The sequence below is a fragment of the Ochotona princeps genome, chromosome 6 (assembly GCF_030435755.1).
Source record: "Ochotona princeps isolate mOchPri1 chromosome 6, mOchPri1.hap1, whole genome shotgun sequence".
Taxonomy (NCBI): Eukaryota; Metazoa; Chordata; class Mammalia; order Lagomorpha; family Ochotonidae; genus Ochotona; species Ochotona princeps.
The window spans coordinates 16,918,337-16,943,234 of record NC_080837.1 but is presented as its reverse complement, the minus strand read 5'-3'; the positions used below and the strand labels follow the sequence as shown (position 1 = coordinate 16,943,234).

Below are 24,898 nucleotides of genomic sequence, written 5' to 3'. Positions count from 1 at the left end.
TCCCAGCAGCTCCACTTCCCATCCAGCTCCCTGCTTATGGCCTGGGAAAGCAGTAGAGGACAGCCCAAAGCCTTTGGATCCTGCACCAGCATGGGAGGCATGGAAGAAGTTCCTGGCTCCTGGCTTCGGATTGGCTCAGCACCGGCCGTTGCGGTCACTTGGGGAGTGAATCATCGGATGGAATATCTTCCTCTCTGTCTCTCCTCCTTGCTATATATATCTGCCTTTCCAATAAAAATAAATAAATCTTAAAAAAAGAAAAAGTAGGGGCCCTGCATGATGGTGTAATGGTTAAGGTCCTCACCTTGCACGCGCCGGCATCCCCTATGGGTACCGGTTCTAATCCCGGCAGCCCCGCTTCCCATCCAGCTCCCTGCTTGTGGCCTGGGAATGCAGTCAAGGACGGCCCAAAGCCTTGGGATCCTGCACCCGCGTGGGAGACTCAGAAGAGGCTCCTGGCTCTGAACTGGCTCAGCTCCTGCTGTTGCGGCCGCTTGGGGAATGCATCATCGGAGGGAAGATCTTTTTTTTTTTTTAATTCATTAATTACATTGTATTATGTGACACAGTTTCATAGGTACTTGGGTTCTCCCCACCCCTCCCCAAACCCCCCCACCATGGTGGATTCCTCCACCTTGTTGCATAACCACAGTTCAAGTTCAGTTGAGATTCCCTCATTGCAAGCATATACGAAACATAGAGTTCAGCATCTTATTGTCCAGTCAAGTTCAACGGCTTCTTAGGTGTACCCTCTCTGGTCTGAAGACAGAGCCAGCAGAGTATCATCCCGATCAATTAAGGAGGGAAGATCTTTCTGTCTCTCCTCTCTGTATATCTGCCTTTCCAATAAAAATAAAATAAATCTTTAAAAAAAAAAAAGTACCTCACTTCCTGTCACATGGGCGACCCCAGTGGAGTTCTGTGTACCTGGCTTTGACCTGGCGCAGTCCCACCTCAAACTGTTGTAGGAATTCGAGGAGTAAATCATCTCTATGTCACTCTGCCTTTCAAATCAATGAGTCAGCTTGTGTCACTCTGCCTCAGGCTTCAGTGGGCCCTTGCTTCATACAAGAGGACATCCCGGTTCTTGAGGTTGGCATTCAAGGCTTTTCCTGATTTGTCCCCTGACCCCACTCAAGGCATCCTAGACTTCCACCATGCCTTGCACTTGTGTCCCACACATCTGATCATTCAAAACTGTGTGTAGTTCCCCTGATGAGTTAGGGTACTCTGCAAGTTCCCAGGTTTGTGAAATGTTCCCTTCCCCTAAACTCCCCCTGCTTCCTGTCTACCTCACTTCGCTCAGCCCCATATCCCCCAAACACCCCCAGGAGGCAGCTCACAGCACACCTGTCTTCCTTCACCCAAGCCCCCCTACTGACTTGTCAGCTCTCAGGGGCAGGGTCTGCATTTTGTGACCTGGTCACACCAGGCTGCCAAGACCAGACAGGTAGGACAAGCCAGGACTCTTGAGTCTGGCCGAGTGAGTGGGCTCCACCTGGCCTTTTTATTTCTTTGCGCCTCAGATCCTTGGAAGTGTAGAGGGAGGGTGGCAATGGAGACCACCACAGGTAAGCACCTACAGTGGGGAAGATGAAATGAGCTGCGGGGGAAGCGCCAAGGACGGGAAGCAGATTCCAGAGCCTTCCCAGGCTCTTCTGAGTGAATGGACAACTCCAGGACGGCCTAGGAGAGAGCACTCCTGCCCAAGAGGCACTCAATGAATGCTGCCGATTGATTCAATGATGTGCTTACCAAATGGACTCTGCAACTTCCAGAGCCAAAAACCCTCCATGACTTCCCACTGTCCTGAGATCAGAATGTGGCTTCAGCACAACCCCCCAGGTCTCCTCCACGCTGAGCTCTGCTTCTCCAGCGGGCGCGCTCGCTCCACATCTCACACCATTGCTCAGACTCTCTCTGCTGCCTAGAACACATGTGCCCCAGCCTACATCTTTGTCCTGGTTTCAGTACCCTCTCCTGTGCATGAGCCGTCCTGGATAACACAGACTCCCCTCTGTTTCCAGGCCTTTCTCTCCCAGGGCAGACAAGGACCCTAAACCCAGCCTTATCTCCCAGGCATTTAGGGTGTAGGGCCCAAAGGACAACGAAAGCAAGGAAAAAAAATACATACATATATGTAAACATTTATTTTATTTTTATTGGAACGTCAGATATACAGAGAGAAGAGACAGAAAAGAAGATCTTCCGTCTGATAATTCACTCCCCAAGTGACTGCAACAGCCAGTGCTGCGCCAATCCGAAGCCAGGAGCCAGGAACTTCTTCCATGCCTCCCACCCAAGTGCAGGATACCAAGGCTTTGGGCTGTCCTCGACTGCCCTCCCAGGCCACAAACAGGGAGCTGGATGGGAAATGGGGCCACTGGGATTAGAACTGGCTTCCATATGGGATGCCGGCATATGCAAGGTGAGGACTTTAACTGCTCAGCTAACGTGTCAAGCCTTACCATATATATATAAAGATTTATTTCTTTTTATTGGAAAGGGAGATCAGAGTTACGAAGAAAAGGAGAGACAGAGAGAGGAGAGAAAGATCTTTCATTCACTGGTTCACTCTCCAACGGGTGCCAACGGCCAGAGCTAAGCCGATCTGAAGCCAGGAGCCTGGAGACTTTTCCAGGTCTCCCACACGGGTGCAGGGTCCCATGGCTTTGGGCCGTCCTGGATTGCTTTCCCTGGGCACAAACAAGGAGCTGGAAGGGAGTGGAGCAGCTGAGAAATGAACAGTCGTTCACATGGGATGCTGGCTCTTGGAGGTGAAGGATTAGTCACATCATGAGACATTGTGCCGGTCCCCTTCATAAACACGGTTGCAAGCGGACTGGGAGACTGGCAAAACGCAGTGGAAGTGGAGTTTGGTCAACCAGCACAGGTGGGGCTATGGCCGCTAGAGTCACAGGTCACCACGTATGCTGCACGAAGTTAATTCCCTGAGCCCTGGCATGAGGCAGGGCTGACCTGGAGAGAAGGGAGCGGACAGGGACGGTGCTGAAGGCTGGGATCTCTCTCTCTGGGAGGAGGCAAGGTGTCGAGGAGTGTGGTGAGACTCACTCTCACCACGAGACTCACTTCTAGATCGAAGTGGGGGAGGCGGCCCTCGGATCTGGGCCCAGAAAAATGTTCAGCAGTGTCCACTCAGGGCAGGAGAGCATTGCGCCTGAGGCCCCCCCAGAACCAAGGGGCAGCCCCCCCCGCCTCCCCGATCCGCAAAGGACCCAAAGTCCAGACTCCCAACCCCAGGAGCTCGCGTTAGGTCTGGACACAGACCTAAGTTCCGGGCCGGGCCCCGCGCAGGGACCCCGGGTTCGGCGAGGAGGCGTGAGGAGGCTTCAAGCAGGCCGCACGTGTGGGTCCATGCTGGTCCCGCGTCTCCCGACCCCTGGCAGGCCGCACGTGTGGGTCCATGCTGGTCCCGCGTCCCCCGACCCCGGGTCAGGAGACTCCAAGACAGCCTCCTCCGCCGCAGCCTTCTACGCGACCCCCGCCCGGCCCCGCCCGCGCTCGCGCCTCGGCCTGGAGGGCGGAAGCCTCCGCCCCCGCCCTAGCCGCGTCGTGGGTAGCTAATACTCTGGCGCAGCCTCGCCCCCTCCACCGCTGCGGGAACCTACTCTCCCCAGCGCGCTCCGCCCGGTTCCCTTCCCCGCCCAGCCCCGGTGGAGCTCCGCTCGGTCTCCGCTATCCCAACACACGCCCGGCCCCCGCCCTCAGCGCGGCCCCGCCCACAGCTCCAGCCCCGCCCAGCAAGGACCCGCCCACCCGCCCGTCCCTTCCCGCTCAGGCTCCGCCTCACCAAGTCCCTCCCAGCGCGGCCCCGCCCACACCCCAGTCCCGCCCCGCCACTCAGGCTCTGTCCCCGCCCCGCCCCAGTCCCTGTCCTTGGCTCGGGGTCCCGGTCAGGTCCCGCCCGGCGTAGGCCCCGCCCCGGGGCAGGCCCCGCCCCAGTCCTGGTCCCGCCCTTGCCCCGCCCTCAGCCCTACCCGGTCCCGCTGATTCTCGAACCTGCCCAGTTGGTGCCCCCCTTTCTGCCCGGGCTCCGCCCCTGGCCCCCGGAAGCCTCTCCCCGCCCCCGGCCCCGCCCTCCCGAAGTTTCTTGGGCCCCGGGCGGCCCGCGGGACAGAGCGCCGGCAGCCGCCGCCCGGCGGGGCGTGAAGAGGACTGGCAGAGCCCTCGGGGCGCCGGGAATGAGCGGCTGAACTGCCGAGCTGGGCGAACTCTCCATGGAGGAGGAGGTGAGGGCCGGGCGGGGAGCTGCTTTGGGGTCCCGGGAAGGCCTTCCTCGTTCCTGCCCGCTCAGCTCCGGCGGTTCTCGGGACCCCCTGCTCCTCCGTAGGCAGATGAGGCAGGGGCGAGGTACAGATCCGCAGACTGCCTGCTCCTTCATGATGTCTTCGGCTGTCAGCGACCGTGGGCATCGGAGCTGTTATTGTTCCCATTGGATTGACTGGGAGACTGAGGTTTCAGCGACTTTGATGAGTTGCTAGCTGTGGCCTGGGTTAGTTTTGACTCCCTGCGCCTGCCAGGTCGGATTCTGGGTTTGTGGGGGGTGGACTTGTGTGTATATCTGTGTGTAGAGTTCTGTAGCGTTAGGGGCTCCCTTCTCTACGAATCCGAGGCACAGATATGCCTAATGGCAAGAGTGTCTGGGAAGCCGGTGATGCCACTTTTACACCTACCCTGTCCCCTGCCCAACATCCCATCCCTGGAAGCTCACACTAGCTGAGACCTCCACCCACGCTGGAGTGGGGAGGCTAGGGGCTGCACCTGCAATACATTGAGCATCCCTCTTCCTGCTCTTGACACTCTAGCTCTGGGCAGGAGCTGGGCACTCTGACCCCTGCTCTTGGCTTACAGACTCATCCTTCCCCCTTCGCCCCCCATCGTCCAAATATCTAGTATTTAATGTATGCCCACGGAGTGAATACATCAAGAGGGGCCCACTGCCTCTAGCAGGAAGTGACTTTGCTTCTTATCCCGTGTGTGTGTGTGTGTGGGGGGTCCCAGCTTCTTCCCCTCCCTGCCCAAGGCAAGGGGATGATGTATCTTTGTCTAGGGGAGAAAGGGTGTTTGGAGATGAAACTTTCTCTCCTGGGACAGGGCAAGGGGCAGGCTGCTAGAGTCTCTGGGTCCCACCTCCCTGTTTTCTGGGCCACTGTCCAGGAACAGCCTGGCTGTTTGTCGTAGGGGCTCCGTCCTGGGCTGGGCCTTGCGATTCTGTGGGGTGGTAGATAAGTCACTTCCCCTCCTGGCCTGCATTTCCTCTTCTATAAAACCCAAGGCCTAGCCTCCTCCCCCAGGGCTTGATGATGTGATTGTGGCCCCCTCTCCTACTGAGTGGGTGGAGGAGGGGGCAAGGACAGGCCAGTGTGTTTTTGCTGTGGTTTCTTGCTCACTGTCCCGGGTGGGGCTGCTGGCTGTGAGGGCTTGGCCCGGCCTCTCCCCTGCTCCTGGAGGATGTGGGTCGAGATTACTCCATCTCCTGATCAGGCTCTGCTCCCCTCCAGTTGTAGGAAGTTCTCCTGGGCTCTGCCCAGTCCTGTGTGCCTTCTGGCCCCGAGTCTCTTAACACTGTGCCTCTCTGACTGTCAGATGCCCCCAGTCTTGAACACACCTGGGTCATCTAAAGTCCTGTCCCAGCGGCTGCCCCATGCCCCAGTCTCCTCGATGTAGCCATGCTTCCCCAACTCCTTCCCCTTGCTTCATCTGGACTCTGGTTTGGTTTCTCTAAAATGTCTCTTAGATCAACATCATTTGCTCTGCCCCAAGAGCCCAGGCCACCTGCATCACGTAGATTCCTCATGTCTGCTTTGGGCATCTTCTGTCTTGCGTCCTGACCACCCTCTGCCTCAATGACCACCAGTGTGTGCAGTGGGCTGGTAGTCCCCATCCTGGTTGGAGCTTGGGAAAGAGGCATTGACCTGGCCGCTAAAGTGTCTGTGTACTGTGTTCCCTGGGCCTTGGTGTGCACATCTGTACAGTGAGAGTGTGCTGGTCAGCCATGGGGTCGTGTGTGTGTGTGTGTGTGTGTGTGTGCAAGAGATCTGAGAGCTGCAGATGTGGGGGGGTGGGCTCCCACTGCTGCTGCTGGTACTAGGTTGGGAACCCCAGATCCAAGTTTTCCTGTCTCGCCCTGTGGCTTTGCCCCTGCCTGCCTGTAGTCCGGCCCTCTCTGGCTTGGCCTCCATCAGCTCCTGGCTGTCTGCTTGCTTTTGCCCACTGAAGACACAGAGGGCACTCAGCTAATCTCTAGCTTTTTCTAGGCTGTGCTCTCTGGAGACATCCTTCCTAAATGGCTTAGTAGGGTTTTGCTATCTTTCTTTTTTTTTTTTTTTCAATTTTTCTTTTTTCTGTCTGCTCTAAACTCTGCTGCCTGCAAGAACTTTCCAGAGTAACCCCGAGCTCTTCCCCCCAGCACCCCTACAGTCCGGAGTCCTCTCAAGCAGGGGATCCCAATCCCTCTCCTAAAGACTTCCTTAAGTGGAGTCTGTGTTGCCGCCCTCAGGCTGCGGGTTCTCCCCTTCTGCATCCCCCAGGCAGAGCCTGAGCTTCCCAGCTCTGTGACTTGCTGGGTTCTTAGAGAGTTGGTCGGAGCATCACTGGGAAAAGGCTGTTAAAAGTCGCCGGTTTTGTGAGACAGTGGTGGATCTTTTCTGTCCTTCTCTGCTCTGTGGCTTTCCATCTGTCTCCACTGTGTATGGGGACCTGACTTAAAACACACATACACGCATACACACACACACACACACACACACACACACACACACACACACACAAAAGATCCAGAGACTGCCCTATGGCAGAGCAAAAGGGAGCCAAGCTTGTGCCTAGGGGAGCACTAAGAGCTGCTCCCAGCAGGCAGGAGGAGGCCTAGGGAGGACGGCTGGGAGGGAGAGAGGCGAAACAGGAAGAAAAGCAGTCCACTGGGCACTAAGTGGACAGGAGGGCCGGGAAACTGGGCTGAGCGGGACAAAACCTCCCCTGTGAACTCTGCCAAGGGGTGGGCCCCTTATTAAAACTTCTGGGACACAGCCAGGCCCCCTGGTGGGAGGAGGCCTGAGGGGGTGAGTTTGGAGGCCAGTGGGACCTTGGCCTCTGGCCAGGCCTCCAGTAGGATAGCCTGGCTGTGGTTCACACCATCTGTACCCCCTCACATGTTCTTTCCCCGCTCCTCCCAAAGTGTAGTGCTGCCCAGTTCCACCCTGGTCCTACCCATGCTCATCTGTGCAGGGTCCTGGCCTTGGACACAGGTGTGTTGCACATAGACCAGAAGCAGAGCTACAGCTTACCAGTCTGTGGGCTATGAGAGAGGCTGGCAGGGATCCCTGGGTAAAGGGCGTTCAGAAAAATTGCACTCACATGGTGGTGGTGGTGGTGGACCCCCTGAAAATCAAAGACTGAGATTAGGGTTCAGAGATGGAAGATCTGGCAGCAACTACATCCCCACCTCTGCCCCTCTGCAGTTCCTCATGCCTTGTTTTTTCAGGCCAAAGCCAGGAGCCAGATAGCAGGAAGTTGGACTAAAAATGGAGGAGCCGGGACTCGAACTAGCACTCTTCCATGCTTGGCATGCCGCTGTCCTGAATGGCAGTGGCTTACCCACACTGCATCATTTCCCCAGTCTTTGTTTCCAGAAGACTAAGTCTCCCCTTCTACTTGGAGGCGTAGGCGGTGGCCAATGGCTACAGTTGCTAACAGGAGGGGTGTGAATGTGTGAAATGTGGGGTGGGGGCACCCCTTGCCTAGTTCCTCTGTTGAAACCCTGGCCTGTGACAGACTACAGGGGCTACCTAATACATGGTCGCAGTAGCTGTGAGGGGAGGTGCAGTTGAATGCGAGATGGGCTGGAGGCACCTGCTGCTTGCTGGAGGGTGCTGGTGTCCCCTCTTGCCCTGGACAGGGTGATCAGCCTCTGTTTTCCTCTTTCCTGTATCCAGGAGGACCATCCACAACATCCTGCACCATCATTTCTCTTGCTGTCTGTAAGTTAGGGAGTGGTCCCACGTTTCCGGACATCTGAGGCTACCAGCTGCAGTCCAGAAGGGCCTCACCTTGAATTAGGAATTAAAGCTGGGAAAGGGGGTCCCTGAGAGCCAGAGGGGACAGCAGTAAACACATTTATTGAGCATTTACTGTGTGCTGGGCACTGTATAGGCACCACAGTGAGCAAAAGTCTCTGCCTTTAAGAAATTCTATTCTTTACAACTTCTGTCAATGTTTCCATTTCACAGATGGAGAAACTGAGGCTTGGCGAGGTTAAGTGGCTTGTGTCTGCTCTGCCTGAGTTGGGCTCCAAAGCTTAGCCCCTCTACCACCAGGGTGTGCCATGTCACGAAGGGGTGAGACCCTGGCATCTAGGTCTGGGCTTGTCCTGCCAGAGGCAGCTGTGGCCTTTGAGTGTCCCTGGGGAGGGGTGTGTCTCTTCTACAGGCCCCCTTTTTTTGAGTTTTATGTAAATGACGGCACAGTCAAAATTAGTCAGTGCCGATTTCCTTCTGGCAGCTTCTAGAGTCTGACTTACTCTTGGCCGCTGCTCTTCCACCCTCTGCTTTGTGTTCACTCCATAGCGGTTGATTACAAAGCAGTTGGGTGCGTCTTTATTTTCAGTTCACAGCTATTTCTTGAATGTTCATACTGTATACAAGAACAAGGCAGAGGACCCAGAGATGAACTGACGCCATCTGATAGGCAGGCACCTGCTACCTAGTGACCCAGGCAGGTCATGGGTCATGGATGGGACACAAGACAGGGTCTGCAGGGCCCCTCTCTGCTCCCTGATTGTGTCCTCCGCAGCACTGCACCCTGGGTGGTGTGTTTCTGTGCACGTGCCTGTGAGTTCACCTCCTCCCTCTCCCCACCACTAGGGCAAGGGCTGTGTGATTTTATTTTTCCACCACATTAAAAGTGCCCAGTCCCCTCGCTGACCGTAGGGTGGAGCGGGAGAATGCAGGGGTGGAGATCTGTGCTGAATTGGGACTCTGTCTCTTCAGCCCATCGGTTCTCCATTCTGAGCCACCTCACTTTGCCATGGCGTGTGGGTGACAACCTTGCTACCTGGGAGGTGATTACAGCAGTTTAAATGAGATTGTGGAAGGGGGTGTTTGGCCTGATGGTTAAGGCCCTGGTTATGTTACCGCATTCCAGAGCTAGTGCCTAGGTTTGAATTTCAGATCCAGCTCCAGATTGCAACTTCCTGCTAGTGTGCGCCCTGGGAGGCAGTGGTGATGACTCAAATACTTGTGTCCCTGCCACCTAAGTGGGATAATTGGGATTGCAGTTCTCGACTCTGGGTCTCAACCTGGCCCAGCCCTGGCTGTGGCAGGCATTTCAGGGGAGTGAAGCAGCTGGTGGGAGCCATCTCTCTGTTCATCTGTTTGTGTGTCTTTCTATCTGCTGAATAGATACGATTTTTAAAAAACAAGACTGCGTGTGCAAAAATGTCATACAGTGACTCAGTGCAAGGTGCCTGCTGCTGTTATCACTACAGCTGCTGTTGGTACTGTCATTATTTCTGACACAGGATTAGCAAAATCTGCCTCGGGGATTGTGGGGACGCTCATAAACCATGATGTCATTAGGTGCTTGTCCCATGGCCACATCCCTTGTATAGCCCATGGACCGTGTAGCCACGTGGTAGCAGTTCTCCTAGCATGTCCTGGTACTGTCTTCCAGGGCACGAAGGAGGGGGGCGAGAAGCCTCGGGGTGCACGGACTGCGGACAAGGCTGGTTGGATCAAGAAGAGTAGCGGAGGCCTGCTGGGGCTCTGGAAAGACCGCTACCTGCTTCTTTGCCAGGCCCAGCTGCTGGTCTATGAGAACGAGGTAAGTACCTGCTTGGATGTGAGTTTGGGATGTTAAGGGGGCAAACGGACAAAGAAGAGGGCAGCCCAGGTCAGCAGGAGGAGTTTGAGTCTGGGGCTAAAGACCTGATCCACTTGGTACGCTCTGTGCCCCATTGCACCAGGGCCTAACCTGTGGATCTCTGTGCCCTAGGGTGGGAAAGCAGTTCTAGGGGACAGCTGTCAAGTTCTTGGCTGAGAGACTCACTAAACCATTGAACTAGATGTGCATCTGGTTTGTGTCTCATTAACTGTCCACCCGTCCTCTGTTAACTTCTTGTACCAGGGCAAGATGCCCTGTGACTGATGTCCAGGGCTGAAGCCTGCTCTGTGTTGCCCTAGCGTTGGGAACAGCAGTAGGGACTCATACTTGTTGGCAACTCTTATGTCCCTTGCTTAAGGCATTGGCAGCAATCCCAGAAGAGTGGATGACATGCTGTATCTTACCCAAGAGGATGCTGAATTTCCTGATGGCCAGTGATTGTTCAGCATCTTACATCAAGTGGGGCAGTCAGGCCAAGATACATTTTTGGTGGAAATGCTCTAAAATATGTCAAATGCACTCTGCCATCTTCGACAGAGGATTTTAGTCTGAATGGGCTTTGCCCTGGTGGCTCCGAGTCACTTGTCAGGCTGTCCTGTCCCACCAGACTGACCTTTCCCTTGTTCTCAGTCCATTTACATCTAACTCCCAGCGGGCACTTCCACCTTTGGGCCTCCATATAGTCCTGGTCTCTTCTCACACTGGGTCTTGAGCGCCTTCTGGTGTCAGCTGACTTGGCATTTGATAGCCAGGCACACCTGCATTGCGTCTAAGAGAGAGTAACATTCCAGGTGAGGGCTTAGGCAAAAGGTAGCCTCTCCTTGAGGATGCTGTTTGTTATAGGGTTGGGGACTATGTCACTCTGTGCCTTTGACAGATGAAATATATGAGGAAGAGCTGGTCCCGGGGAGGGAAGGGGGCAGCAGGAGGAGCCAGCCTCTCTCTTTCTCCTGCTTCAGGGTATCTTGGCCAGGACAGTGTAGTCCCAGGCCAAAAAAGATTGGGCAGCTTGGAAAGATTCCGAGCTGCCTTTCTGAAGCACCTTGATCTGTCCTGCCAGATTTGGGGAGCTTGTGAAATTGGGGTGTCAGAGAAACGATGGCAGGAGTACCAGGGATGTGGGTGGGGGAGACAGGCTATCCCCAGATGCTTCATCCTGCTGCTCTTGCCAAATTAGGATATGCCACAGCTGCAAACGTGGCAGGAGGGGGATATTTTTATCAATAAAGGGGGTTGTCACAGCTTCCCCCAGTGCCAGCTGCCACAAGAGTTGAGTGACAGGCCATCAGCTATCAGCTGGCCAGGCTCTACCCGATGTGTGCTGGACTGCCTCACCACATCTGGCTGCTGCTGGGAAGCAACAGTGTGTCCAGATCATGCTTGAGAAAACAAAAAAAAAACAAAAAGAGGTCATCGTGAGAAACCTAAATGCCATTTCAAGAACTCAGCCGTCAGCGGTGGGGCGCCTGGCCAGAGTCAGAGTTGAGCAACCTCCTATTAGCACAATTCTTTTTTCTGCTGTACGGAGTGAGTGAGGGAAGGCTCTGGACTGTGATGTTCCCAAGATGTTTCCCCGGCTCAGCCTCTGAACTGTGGCAGCACCAGGATGATTCAGCGTTTCGGGTGGAGTTGGGGGGGTGGCAGATGATCTGCAGCTATGGGGAGCTAGGCAGGCTGTGGTGCCCTTGGGCCAGTGCTGGTTTAATTGGGTAGGCCATGGACCTGGCGCAAGCGAGCTACCTGCCCTGCATGCTCTCACTCTGTGTGTGTGTATGTGTGTGTGTGTGTGTGTGTGTGTGTATGTGGAGAGAGACAGAGAGAGAGATGTGCTTTTCCCACAGGCTGTGTCCCTTGGCACCCGGGTGGGTGTCTACATCCTGCAGGTGTTTTAGAGGTTTTTATCTGTCCCCAGCAGGGAGCAGTAGGGACCTGAAGAAGTTAGAGCGTCCAGGCACAGAATGCAGGAAAGTTTCCCACTATGGGTGGGTTTTCCTAGCCGTTGTGTTGAATGGAAGAACCCTGAGGGACTGGAGGACTAAGGGTTGGAAAAAGACACGTACGAGTGAAAATGGTTGAAAAGATACCTGAGTGGACCTGGATGGGAGAGCTGAGCCTTTTTTGGTCTCCGGAGCCCTTTGTACCAGGGGCTAGTGTCCGTCAGGGGTTACCCACCTTGGCCATGAAGTATCGGCCTCCCACTCTAGAGATCCTGATGTAATGGGTGTCGAAGTTGCCTAGGCTTTAGTTTTTTTTTCTTTTTCCTTGTTTGTTTGTTTTAAGATTTATTTATTTTTATTGGAGAGGCAGATCAGATTTATAGCGCTTCAAGTAGATTTAGCCATTGAGCCAACATGTAGGACTCAAATCTTGCTTTTTTTTTTGGATTTATTTATTTATTGGAAAGTTATATATACAGAGAGGAGAGAGAATGAGGAAGATCTTCTGTCCATTGATTTACTCCCCAAGTGGCTGCAACAGTTGGAACTGAGGTGATCAGTAGCCAGGAGCTCGGAGCCTCTTCCGGGTCTCCCACACAGGTGTAGGGTCCCAAGGCTTTGGGTCATCCTTGACTGCTTTCTCAGGCCTCAAGCAGGGAGCTGGATGGGAAGCAGGGTTGCTGGGATTAGAAGTGGCTCCCATATGGAATGCCGGTGCGCATGCAAGGTGAGGACTTCTGCTACTAGGTTACCATGCCGGGCCCAGGTCTTGGAGTTTTTTTTTTTTTTTTTTTTTTTTTTAAGATTTATTTATTTTTGGGCCCAGCGGCGTGGCCTAGCGGCTAAAGTCCTCGCTTTGGATGCGCTGGGGATCCCATATGGGCGCTGGTTCTAATCCCGGCAGCTCCACTTCCTATCCAGCTCCCTGCTTGTGGCCTGGGAAAGCAGTTGAGGACAGCCCAAAGCTTTGGGACCCTGCACCCGCGTGGGAGACCTGGAGGAAGTTCCTGGTTCCCAGCTTCGGATCGGCTCAGCACCGGCCGTTGTGGTCACTTGGGGAGTGAATCATTAGATGGAATATCTTCCTCTCTGTCTCACCTCCTCTCTGTATATCTGACTTTGTAATAATAAAAAAAAAAGATTTATTTCTTTTTATTGGAAAGTCAGATATATACAGAGAGGAGGAGAGACAGAGAGGAAGATCTTCCGTCCAATGGTTCACCCCTCAAAGTGAGCCGCTATGGCCGGTGCTGCGCCGATCCGAAGCTGGGAACCAGGAACTTCCTCCAGGTCTCCTACACGGGTGCAGGATCCTAAGGCTTTGAGCCGTCCTTTACTGCTTTCCCAGGCTGCAGCAGGGAGCTGGATGGGAATTGGAGCTGCCAGGATTAGAACCAGCACCCATATGGGATCCTGGCACGTTCAATGTGAGAAGTTTAGCTGCTAGGCCACCGTGCCGGGCCCAGGGATTCCTATTACTTTAAGATTTATTTCTTTGGAAGTCAGAGTTGTAGAGAGACAGAGAGAGAGATACATGGAGAGCTTCCATTTGCTGGTTCACTCCCCAGTGGCTGCAACAGCTCAGGGCTTAGGCCAGGCTGAAGGCAGAAGCCAGGAGCTTCACCTGGGTCTCCCACATGGGTGTTAGGGACGCAAGCAGTTGTTCCGTCTTCCATTGCTTTTCCCAGGCTGTTAGCAGGAAGCTGGATTGGAAATGAAGCAGCTGGGACATAAACTAGCACCCATATTGGATGCTGGCATCTGAAGCAGTGGCTTTACCTTGCTACACTACGGCTTGCGTCCCTAAAAATTTGCAGTCGTTAACAGGTTTCTCAGCTTTGTTAGTGCTGCGGGCCGCCGACTGTGACTGCACAGAGCAAGCTGTGGAGGAGTCAGTGCTCAAGCCAGTAATGAGGGTGTCTATGATGGGCTGGGCAGGGCCCCAGCACAGGGAGTCAGTGGGTGACAGTATCAATTGTGGTCTGGCCCTTGTCTTGAGGTCTGTGCCCCTAGAGCAGATCACGTCACCAGGAACCCCATTCTCTCTGTCCAGAAAAGGAGGCAGAGGTTGAGGGTCTAGGCTTTCCGGGAGAAATCACAACCATCCAAGCAGCAGGTTGCTTGCTGTGGGACACCTGCTAACCAGTCTCCAGGGCTGTTACCCACCTGGGGATCTGTTTCCACTTCCTTGCACCCCCATTGCCCAGGATGGATAAGCATGAGCCATGCTAGGAAGTTGTTCCCGTAGATTTCCCCTGAAGAGGACCCAGTGGGGCACCATCATCCCAGCCAGCTTCAGAAGAGGCCCCTGCTGGGCAGAGCCTAGAGTTCAGGGCTGGGAGGAAGCTGTGTTCTGTCCTGACCACTGGATAGGCCAGCTGCCTCATTTGGAGCCTTGCAGGCTGCCCTCCACTGGATACCTCCTGGGCGCTCTGCACTTCTGGCCTCTGAATGTCACCTCTTGATGCTGGATCGGCAGCCTGGGGTTTTCCCTCTGATTGAGAGGTCCTTACCAAATGGGATCCAGGTCTGGGCTCAAGGGTCTTGGTGGGTCTGGTTGTGACTGGCTCAGGTCCTCCCTGTCTCTTGTTCCCCAGGACGAACAGAAGTGTGTGGAGACTGTGGAGCTGGGCAGCTATGAGAAATGCCAGGACCTCCGCGCCCTCCTCAAGCGGAAGCACCGCTTCATCCTGCTACGATCGCCAGGGAACAAGGTAGGCAGGTGCCTGCTGCTGCTGCCTGACCTTTCTGTAGGCCTTGGGCCCCTTGGAAAGATGACCGCACCTCCAGAAGACAGAGCCAGACCACACCCCTGGACCTGCCTGTTGGAGTGCAGCTGACTGGGTGGTTGCCATAGGACGGACCTTTCATTCATTTTGCCTTGGAAACATCCCTTTGTGCCAAACTCCACCAGGAACTGGCTGGTGAGGAGTGAGAGAGGGTTCCTGTCTCTTTTCCCTTCCAGATGTGGCCCTTCCCTCTGGGGCTGTGGTTGGACAATAGCCTTTAGGAAGCTGGGCCTTTGGCCTTCCCCACACCCCGGATGCAGGAGGCTCAGGACTGAAGCTAGCAAAGCTGTGCGTGTAGTTTCCACCTCCCCAGCCCCTGGCAGTCTGATGGAGTCTAGGCCAAAGGAGAAAGATATGGCCTCTCCCACCCCAAGCCTTTGGGATGGACTACCTCTGTTTGTCTTCGTCCTGGGCTTAGCACTAGGAACCGCACCCCTCTCCTTACATTTTTCTTTTGTGGCCGTAGCCAGGTTGGGAGAGTCTTCCTCAGGCCCGGCTTCATGAGCAGGTGCAGCCTTTCTTGGGCCAGGGTCTGGTAGGTGTCACCACACGGGTGCCTTCACAAATGTCAAGAAGGCGTTCAGGTTGGAGGCCAGTGGCTATAGCACCTCGCACCAGCTGTCACCACATCTCACTCCAAGTGCTGCCTGTCATGTGCAGCTTTGCAGAGCGGGGCTGAGTCACAGAGGCTGGGGCCTGGGGAACAGATCTGGTCTGGGCCTGTTTGGAGGCTGTTCCGCTTCTCCCCCAGCTTTAATGGCTAGAACCTCAGTGTCCTGTAGTCCCTGTGCTCCTGGGCCCTGGAGACTGTACAAAAATTTTTTAAAGGCACCACCATCTCCGCCAGGCAAGTATGGTGGCCCCAAAAGATGGTGGCGTGACAGAGACTGTAATGTTTTACTTGAACCCTGTGTTCTACTCTGCAATGTGTTGAGACCAGCAAGGAACCAGGCCAATGATGGGGAGCTGGAGGATATGTCCCAGGGACCAACAGGGGTTTAGACTTCGCTTGCGATCTGCTGTGGCAGGTCCCCATTTGATTTTCTAGACCTTGGAGCCCCTAACTGGTCCCAGAGACTTGTTTCTTTTCCGAGTGCAAGCTGTGTGTGGATGTGGGTTTGGGAGAGATATTCTATGCAGGGGTCTGGCTCTTGTGTATGTACTGCTTGTGCAGGTGCAGGGGCCTGGCTGGGCGTGTGGCTCTCAGGGTGTGTAAGTGGTGCCCTTGCTGCTACATTGCTGCCTCTTTCCCTTGCTCTGAGAATCGGCTGGTGTTGGGGAGGTGGCCTGCACCAGCCTAGGGTTGGAAATCTCCTTGTCAGCAGCGTCAGCCAGCACTCTCCCCCTCCCCTAACTCTCCTGAGAGTCCAGGCTGGCTCTGGGGTGATGCTGGGAGCAACCAGTGGGGAAGTGAGGCTGGAGGCAGGCAGTAGGGACCTCCGGTGGAACAGCTGACCCTGGCGCTGGGGGTCTGTCCGTTAAAGTCCCAGAAGCTCACACAGGAAGAGAGAGGCCCAGAAGGTAGATGTGGACCAGGCCCAGGGACCCACATCCCCCACTGCCTCTTGCTGCCCTCTGCCATTCCCATCGGCCTGGGTGTTCCCCATCTTCAGTGAGGCAGGCCAGTGTGGAGGTCATGTGACCTTGACTGTCTGCTCCTAAGGCTGCCTTTTTTTCCCTCCCCACTTCTAATCAAATAAACAAAGACTCCAGTGTCTTGCCTGCCTCCTCCCCCTGCCTCTCCATCCCCACACCCCTGGCCATGAGGTCACAGGCAGACGCTGCCAGGAAGCAGGGTGGCCGCTGCTGGGCCCTGCTGTCCTGCTGGTCTTGGCCAGCTTGGCCCTTTCCTGTCTCCTTCCCCTCCCCCCTTTTCCTCCCTGGCATCTTGTCCTTCTCCCTTTCCCAGGCTTGCTCTGTGGCCAGTCCTGGGAGCCTCTCAGCTCCTCGCAGGGCCTGTGTGCCTGGAGCTCTTAGATGGGACCTGTGAGGCCTGTGGACCTATAGGACACAACTTGTTGATGTCCCAGTTGTTCCTGTTCTGAGCATCTGTGGGGATGTCAGACTCCTTCAACCGGGATGACAGGGTACCCTCAGCTAAAGCTGGATCTCCTACAGCCTTGCCTTTCTTCTTGCCAGGACTCCTTGCTATACACTGTGTCTTCTAGGGCAGGGTAAGTATCGGGGAGCCCACACCTTCCCAGTTACTGGCCTCAGGTGGGCTGGGCTTGTGGAGAAGGCACAGGTCTTGTGGGTTGGATCCATTAATCCTGTTTTTGTCCCTTTGAGGCCCACAGTAGTCTTCTCAGGAGAACTGACCATTGGGAGCTGCCCTCTTGAGCTTGCTCAGTACTTCTCAAGCTCTCTGGCATGCCAATTCCTGCCCCACACAGGCGTCCCAGCAACCCAAAAGCCTGGGAGCAGGAGCAGCAGCTGGGGTCAGAGGGATTGGCCCTGTGACCTGTGTCACAGGGCTGGGTAGCCTTGGTAGCCTCCAGATGTGGTGTGGCCCCTCCCTGAGAGCCCCAGTGGGTCCAATGGTTGGTCCTAGAGGCAGTTGCCAGAGCACCCTGGATTTTTCTGACTTCACTGTGGATCTGCAGCCAGGATCGAATTTACCCTGGTCATGCAAATGAGCGCTTGGCTATGGCCCCGGCCTGGGGGAGTGGGTGGGACCCTGGGCCCTGGAGGAGGAGGAGGCTGGCAGCCAGGAGGAAGTTATATAATGAGGATGCTGAGGGGGCCAGGCTGACCCAGGGGTGTTACATAACCCGGAGAGTGGCGGGAGCAAGGCGCCATCTAACACCAGCCTGGGGGCTGGGCAAGCTGGCCACCACCAACAAAGAACTAGGGCATGTTGAGGTCAGAGAGTAGGCAGCCAGCCCAAAGAAAGTGAGGAGAGGGGGGCAGGGAACTTGGGAACCAGTTCATTCATTCATTGGCTCATGCATTCAGTGACTGTTTCCTGAGTGCCTACTAAGTGCTAGGCCCTGGATTGCATGGTTGTGCTTCCCCAGCCTTGCTTTGCAGGAGGTGGATTTACCAGTTTTTGTAAAAGCAGGTGCCTTGGATTCCTGTTCCTTAGTATTCACTCTGCCCAGCTCCACGCAGCACTCTAGACACCTTATTGTTTTCCCCAATTTTGACTTCATATTATTTATTTAAATATATGTTAAAGATTTTATTTACTTATTCAAAAGAGTTATAGAAAAAGATGGAGACACACACACACATGCACGGGGAGAGAATGAGATCTTTCATCTCTTGATTCACTTCCCAGATGACCACAATGGCAAAGGCTGGGCCAGACTAAAGCCAGGAGCCAGAAACTTCTTCCAGGTCTCCCATGTGGGTGACAAGAGCTCTAGCACTTGGGCTGTCCTCCACTGTTTTTTCCCAGGCACATTAGCAAGGGTCTGTTTGGAAGTGCAACAGCCAGGGCAAAGCCAGTACCCATATGGGATACCTGCGTTACAGGTGGCAGCTTTACGTGCTATACCACAACACCAGCCCTCACCCCAGTTTTTACAAATTGTGGTCAGGAATAGATATTTGGCCTAGTGGTTAAGATGCCAGTTTAAGGTGCCTGCATCCCACATGGATTGCCTAGCTTCTGGTCTTGGCTCTTTTGCTAATGTGCACCCTGGGAGTGCAGCCAGTGATTGTTCAAGTGGTTGGGTCCCTGGTGTCCATATGAGAAACCCACATAGAGGTTCTAGCTCCTGGCCTCGGCCTGGCCTAGTTTTGGCTGCTGTAGGCATTTAGGAAGTAAAACAGCAGATGGGAACTCTGCCTGTCTGTCTGTCTTTGAATTAAATAAATAATACAAATCACAGGCAGATGTTTGTAGCATAAAATTCACCATGGTGGTTGTCTTTAAGTGCCATTTCATAGGGTTGTACAACTAGTACCACCATCCATTTCCACAGATCTTGCTGTCTTATAAAAGTGAAACTGTACCCATTGAAAATGATGCATCGTTTCCTCTCCCCTGAGGTCGTGGCAGCCAGCGGTTCTGCTTCCGGTCTGTGAGTTTGTGCTAGGTCCCACCTCCAGGTAGAATCACAGGGTCTTCATTTTTCTGTGCTTGGCTTGTTTCACTCAGCCTGCTGTTTTCAGTTTGTCCGTGTTGTGACATGGGTCAGAATTTCCCAACCTTTTTAGGCTCTGTTACATGGAGAGTCTGCATCTTGTTTCTCTGTTCATCCATAGATGGACACTTGGTTCACTTCACCATGTAGCTGCTGTGAATATTGCCACCGTGAGTGTGATTGTATCAGTGAGAGGCTTTTTTTTTTTAATGATCTTCCTGGCTCTAAGCGGGTCAAGGTGGAGACCTCACTGCTCTGACTGCCTTGAAGGTGGCCCCCACACATGCTCAGAGCCCCAGCTGAGAGGGGCATGGGTGTGGGAGGGGTGGAGAGTCAGGAGTTGCAAGCTCTGTCTTAGACCACCTTGACCGAATAGCCTCCCATTTTTGTATACAAGGTGGGGTGGATTGCATTTGAGCCCAGTGCGTGAATCAAGGCCAGAAAGGGGACGATGGAACATTAGGCATCCAGGCCTTGCTTAGGGCTAAGTAAGGGCTTGTCCCTGTGGGCCTCCCCAGTGGACATCCCTGGTGCCTGTGACCTCTGTTGTTAAACTCAGCCTTGTGCTGTAGTCAGCCGGGAACTTCCCAGACGTGAGGCAGCTGACCTGGGGTGAGGGTGGGCCTGGATCTGGGCCCTTCCTGCAGAACGGGGTCGAGTCCACTCTGAGCCACTGTGAGCTGCTGCAAAGGGAGATCTCCCTGTGCCAGGTCTTTCTCCTTTGTCTTCAGTCCCTGGTGTGGAGTGTGGAGGAAGGATGGGTATCATTTTGACTGAACTTTGGGATCTGGGGTGGAAGCTTTGTAAGATCTCCATTGCTGTTAAACATCTGCTTTCCACCTTACCTGGCTCTCCTGCAGGTCAGTGACATCAAATTTCAGGCCCCCAGTGGGGAGGAGAAGGAATCCTGGATCAAAGCCCTCAACGAAGGGATCAACCGGGGCAAGAACAAGGCTTTTGATGAGGTATGTCCCAGCAAGTGCCCTCTGAACGCCCAGGGCCCCTGACTTCTAACACTATATCCCATTCTATGTGGCATGATCGGGTGAAGGCACAGAAGTAGAGTCCTACTGCTTCTCTGAGGAACAGATAATGCGACTCCCTGGAACTACCTACCCCCATACATACACAGTCTAAACACCCACTGGGTTCTCATGGAAATAGGTCCTGTAGGGTTCAGCATCCAGGGATTCCCAGTTACTCCTGCCCCTTCTACTTATTCTACCAAATGCCCAAATTCAAGGGGCCAGATGTTAGCTTTTTCCTGGGATGGTCCCAGGGGGACACAGAAGGGTAGCAAAGGAGACCAGGTCCCAGGAAGGAGCTCATGGTCTTGCCTTCCTTCTGTGGCTAAGCCCTAAAGTGCCCCAGGGCTATTGGATGCTATTGGGCCAATTGAGGTGACTGGGGTGGCTGTAGGAACCCAGAGCACCATGCGGGGAGGCAGGAGACTGCAACAATCAGTGGGGGCGATGACCCAGTTTCTGTATCAGCTCAATGCCAGAGTGTTTCCCTCATAAGCTTGGGGGCACTGACCAGGCTCCTCTCTTTCCAGGTGAAAGTAGACAAGAGCTGTGCCCTGGAACATGTGACGCGTGACCGGGTGCGAGGAGGCCAGAGGCGCCGGCCACCGACCAGAGTCCACCTAAAGGAGGTGAGGCCATGCAGCTTGGATAGGGGGTCAGTTCATCCAGGGACCCCAGCTGTTTAGGGTGGCAGCTGGCCTCAGGGACTCCCCCCGACACTTTTTTTTCTGAGGCCATGCAGAGATGGGTTTTTCTAAATGGTAGTTAGGAAGTGTGATGGAGACATCGTTTTTCAAGGGTATCTGAAAAAGTTCATGAAAAATGTAATAAAAAGCAAAGCTTATTTTACTGCAAGCATTTTTTGAAATGCATGCTTTCTTTCTTTTTTTTCCCTTATTTCCACATTAGGCATTTTCTATGATGTTTTTGAAGTGCAGGTGCAGGTTTCACTGTCCCTGAGCTCATGGCCTTTTCATATGTTGAACGTTCTGACCTTGGACAGAGCTGGTACCAGAGGGAAGCAGGCCCAGAAGGCTGGTCCCTGGCCTTCAGAGCTCAACTTCCAGATGGCCGATTGACCTGCCCGCAGACCGCTCCCGGCCATGCTGTGCTGTATCTCTGTATGGAGGACTTATCAGGGCAGGAGGGACCATGGAGCCACGGGCATCTGGGCTGACCTGGAATGGCAGGAGGACTTCAGGAGACACACTGGGAGTGAGGGGACTCCATGTGGGATGATGGACATTGAGGCTGAGACAGCTCGAGTGCCCAGTAGGCTGTGTGGCCTGAGTCTGCTTGGAAGCTGTGGGTGGAGGATAGGATGTTGTGGAGGTCCGTGGTATAGGAACTGGGAATGGTGCATTCCAGGGATCAGTTTGGGGCTCTGGCTGGAGTGGTGGGATTGAGGGCCTCCCACCCTAGTAGGAGGACCATGAAGGAATAGGGAGAAGTGGCCTTTCTTGGCCCCAGGAGGCAGTGCAAGGGAGGTTCCCCCAGGGAGTCACTCAGCTGGTTGAATGCGGAATAGACAACGGGAGGTCCTGGGAATAGAGAATTTGGGAGGCTTGTGGGCAAGGGGTGAGAACAGGAGGCATGATGACAGAAGAGAGCTTTTGGAGGCCAGATAAGAGCCTCAGCAAATGCTGCAGTGGGGGCGCTGGAAGGAAGCCAGTGGGGAGCTCCAGAAGAGGAAACGAGGGAGAGAGGGAACTTCAGAGAGAGATGGGTACAGGACTTGCAGGTCACAGATCAGGTTGGCAGCCGCAAATTCCCTGTGCAGGGCTTCGGGAAAGGCTGAGCAGAAGGGACCGAGTGAAGGTGATTGAGGGTCCTGTATCTGAGTCCTGGTCCCATCACCAGCTGGCTGGGCATGGTGGCAGGCAGAATGACTGCAAAGAAGGGACCCTGCAGAGGATCGTCCCCTGCCACTAGAGGTGTCATGCTGGCTGGCAGGTTACAGGCTAGGCCACTGAGAGAGGACACCCTGGCTCCACCTACCTGCCCAGTGCATCCCAGAGAATTCTTTGGAGAGAAGAGAGAATTTATGGGGAAATAACTTTAGCTTCTAATCACTAAGCCTTGGAAGCAGAAGCAGAGGGTGTGGGGCTGGGGCTGGGACATGTATGGGAGGGCTGGGAGCCACTCTGCCTTGGGGAAGGTGGTGCTCACAGACTGTCCCCATCCCTAGGTGGCCAGCGCAGCTTCTGATGGGCTTTTGCGCCTGGACCTTGATGTTCCGGACAGCAGGCCTCCAGGATTTGCCCCAAGCAATGATGTCAGCACGACCCAGCCCCGGGAGAAACCCCGGCCCCCCATGCCTCCCACCAAGCCTTCCCCAGCACCTGAGACCAGCAGCCTTGGGGATGCAATGGAGACTTCTGCATCAGAGAGAGCCCCCACCCCCAATTTAGCCAGCACGGAGTCCAAGCCTGAGAGCCAGCAGGACCCAGAGACCCCAAAATCTGAGGATGAAGGCCCCAAGCAGCTGCCCAGCAGCATTTTGCCGGACAAACTGACTGTGAGCTGGGAGAACCCTAGCCCCGAGCAGCCCTCCGCCCCAGAGAGTGCACAGACAGCCCAGGCGCCCTGCTCTGAGACATCTGAGACCCTTCCCAAGGAGCGTGGGGAACCCCCTGCACCCCCACCTAAGAACCTTTCGGAGAAACTGAAAGCCTGCATGAGTAGGTCCCCAGCTTCTGGGCCAGTTCACAGTCCTGGGACTCCTGCCCTGGGCCCAGAGGGGATCTCTGTGAATGGTGTGGATGATGGTGCTGACCCCACCAGCCCCTCCGAGGCCCTGGGCACTGCCGGAACTCTCCAAAAGGGTACAGTGGTATCCACGGCACCGCACCCCTGGGACCTACCACCTCAGTCCCATCCGCGCTGTTCATCTCTCGGCGACCTGCTCGGGGATGGCCTGCAGCGTCCAAAGCAACCCAGGGAGCGGCTGTACCGGGCCCAGCTGGAGGTGAAGGTGGCCTCAGAAGAGACGGAGAAACTGCTGAACAAAGTGCTGAGCAGCGAGCCGGCGCCCCCGAATGCTGAGGCCTTGCTCAGCCAGGCTGTGGAGCAGCTGAGGCAGGCCACCCAGGTCCTGCAAGAGATGCGAGATTTGGGGGCACTGGGCCAGGAGGCCCCAGCAGCAGGACTGAGAGAAAAACGGAAGGAGCTGGTGACCCTCTACAGGAGAAGTGCACCCTAGGGCCTGCCGACTGCCCTGTTCCATGCATCCGGACCCAGCCCTGCTGGGAATGGGCTTTTGCTTAGGCTGCCAAGGTGCCCTCAGGCCTGGTGGGAGAGACTCCTGGTGTTCTTACTGTCCTGGCCGCTGGTGCCAGGCACCACCTGGGGTGGGGGCCTCATTCTGGCCATCCAGCCTTTGGGCTCTGTGTTGCTGCCCTGTCCTAGGCCTTGGGCACAGTGTTAGGGGTTCCTGGGTGTCATGTCATCTCCTTGCCTCAGCCCCAGTAGTTGATGTTCCTTGAAACCAGCCCTGTTCTGAGAAGCCACTGCGGCCTTGGGGCTTTGTGGGTTCATCCTTCTCCGAGCCTGTGGTCTTCTCTGCAAAGCAAGGGTTCTCCCTACAGTCTCTCACAACCGGAAGCATCCCTTAGTCTCATTCGTGCCTCAGGCCCAACTTGTACCAGCCTTGCACATTCCTGCAAATGAGCCCTAGCATGGCCCAACCTCAGTAAAACCGGTAGGTGGCCGTGAGGAGTCAGCCCTCAGGTGGATTTGTCTGATTCCCCATAGCACCTCCTCAGCCCAAACAGGTCCAGAATCCCAGTTGTTTTTTCACATAATGATGTGAGCACATTGGAGTAGGAAACCACATCCCCACATCCCGTTCACCCTTCCCACACCACGTGGGCTGCCCTTTGGCAGAAGAGGTATTTTCCCCTTTCCTTCCTGGTCCTTCTGGACACCTGCTCCTCCCGCAGCTCCTCCCTGCTCCGTATTATCCCCCCTTTACCTGTGCTGCAGGACCATGTCCCATCTTCATTCTGCTGTCACGGCTGGTCCGAGGGCAGAGCTTGTAGGTGCAGAGGTCCTGTAGGTCTGAGGGGCTGTGCCTGGCTCCCCAGGTCTTGCCATTCTCCTCGGGATGTGTGGAAGCAGGGTGGAGGGGCGAGTGGGAGCAGCTTCCGGCAGGAGATTCCTGCTTGTGCACTTTTGTTTACGGAAAGGGAAGGGAGGGTCGCAGCAACTATGCCCTAGCCTTTCTGCCCACTGCCGCCTGCCTGCCCTCCCCTGGCTACCATTTGTGCCCACTGGGGCTCACCCATGCAGGCCTGCGCCTTTGTTGCTGATCTTTCACTTTGTTCTTGAGGGTATTGGGCAGCAATCAAGAGGTACAGACATCCACCCTGTGGCCCTCCTTTGCAGGGTCGAAGCAAGCCATCCTTGGACCAAGTGGTTTCCATTCTACTGTCTGCACCCTTCTCTACTGTCTCTAGCACTGTCTACTGTCACAGTCACGTGACTCTTCCTTGTCCCCATGGGGAGCAGCCAGGCTGGCTGAAGCTTTAGCCAGGCCACCTGCTTCCAGGACGTGGAGGCTGCGTTTCCTCCTATGTCAGGTGACTAGTGGGCGAAACCGTCTGGTTCCCATGAGCTGGGCAGCCTGGGCCCTGGGGGCGGGGGAGGAGGAGCAGGAATCTGTAGGGGCCTGCAGCCAGTGCTGTCCAGGGAGGAGGGCGGTACCCAGTGTCTGCTGCCTCAAACATGTCTTGAAGTTTGGCAATAAATCCCTTTTTATGGAACTCTTCTGCCCCGGGCCTGTCTGTGGAGTGCGGGTCAGCTCTAGGAAGCAAAGTAGGTAGCTAAATGCAGCCAGCCAGACTGAGCTGGGTTTCATGGCCCGGTTCCCTCCCTCTGCTTGTTTTCACAGGCAGGGGCCAGGGTCAAAGAGAACAGTGCTTTCGACAATTTTGCTAAATGTTTTATTTGGAAATAATTGCAAACTTAGAGTGAAGCCTTAGGAATTGGAGTAGCACAAAGAACACAATATTGATTTGCTTTGCCGAGCATTTCCTCTCCTTTACATGTGCACATAGTTTTTTTCTGAATCACTGGAAAGTTAGTTATCATGGTCCTTGATCCTTAAGTACTTCAGGGTGTATTTCCTAAAAAGAAGGCGTGTTCTCTCCTGGAACCGT

The 24,898-nt window shown here is 54.9% G+C and overlaps 1 protein-coding gene across 1 annotated transcript; it reads left to right on the top strand.

Annotated features, from left to right (window-relative positions):
- The first annotated feature begins 4,073 nt into the window (after positions 1 to 4,073).
- Positions 4,074 to 23,574, top strand: PLEKHO2 (pleckstrin homology domain containing O2). The gene is made up of 6 exons (XM_004577986.2): positions 4,074 to 4,250; positions 9,688 to 9,837; positions 14,432 to 14,548; positions 19,575 to 19,679; positions 20,270 to 20,368; positions 21,928 to 23,574. The coding sequence occupies exons 1-6, from the start codon at positions 4,239 to 4,241 to the stop codon at positions 22,939 to 22,941; spliced, it is 1,497 nt and encodes a 498-aa protein (XP_004578043.2). The 5' UTR covers positions 4,074 to 4,238; the 3' UTR covers positions 22,942 to 23,574.
- The last annotated feature ends 1,324 nt before the right edge of the window (positions 23,575 to 24,898 follow it).

Coding starts and splice junctions, on each gene's coding strand:
- PLEKHO2 (XM_004577986.2), top strand. Junction 9,838..14,431: donor TGCTGGTCTATGAGAACGAG/GTAAGTACCTGC, acceptor CTTGTTCCCCAG/GACGAACAGAAGTGTGTGGA. Junction 14,549..19,574: donor TACGATCGCCAGGGAACAAG/GTAGGCAGGTGC, acceptor GCTCTCCTGCAG/GTCAGTGACATCAAATTTCA.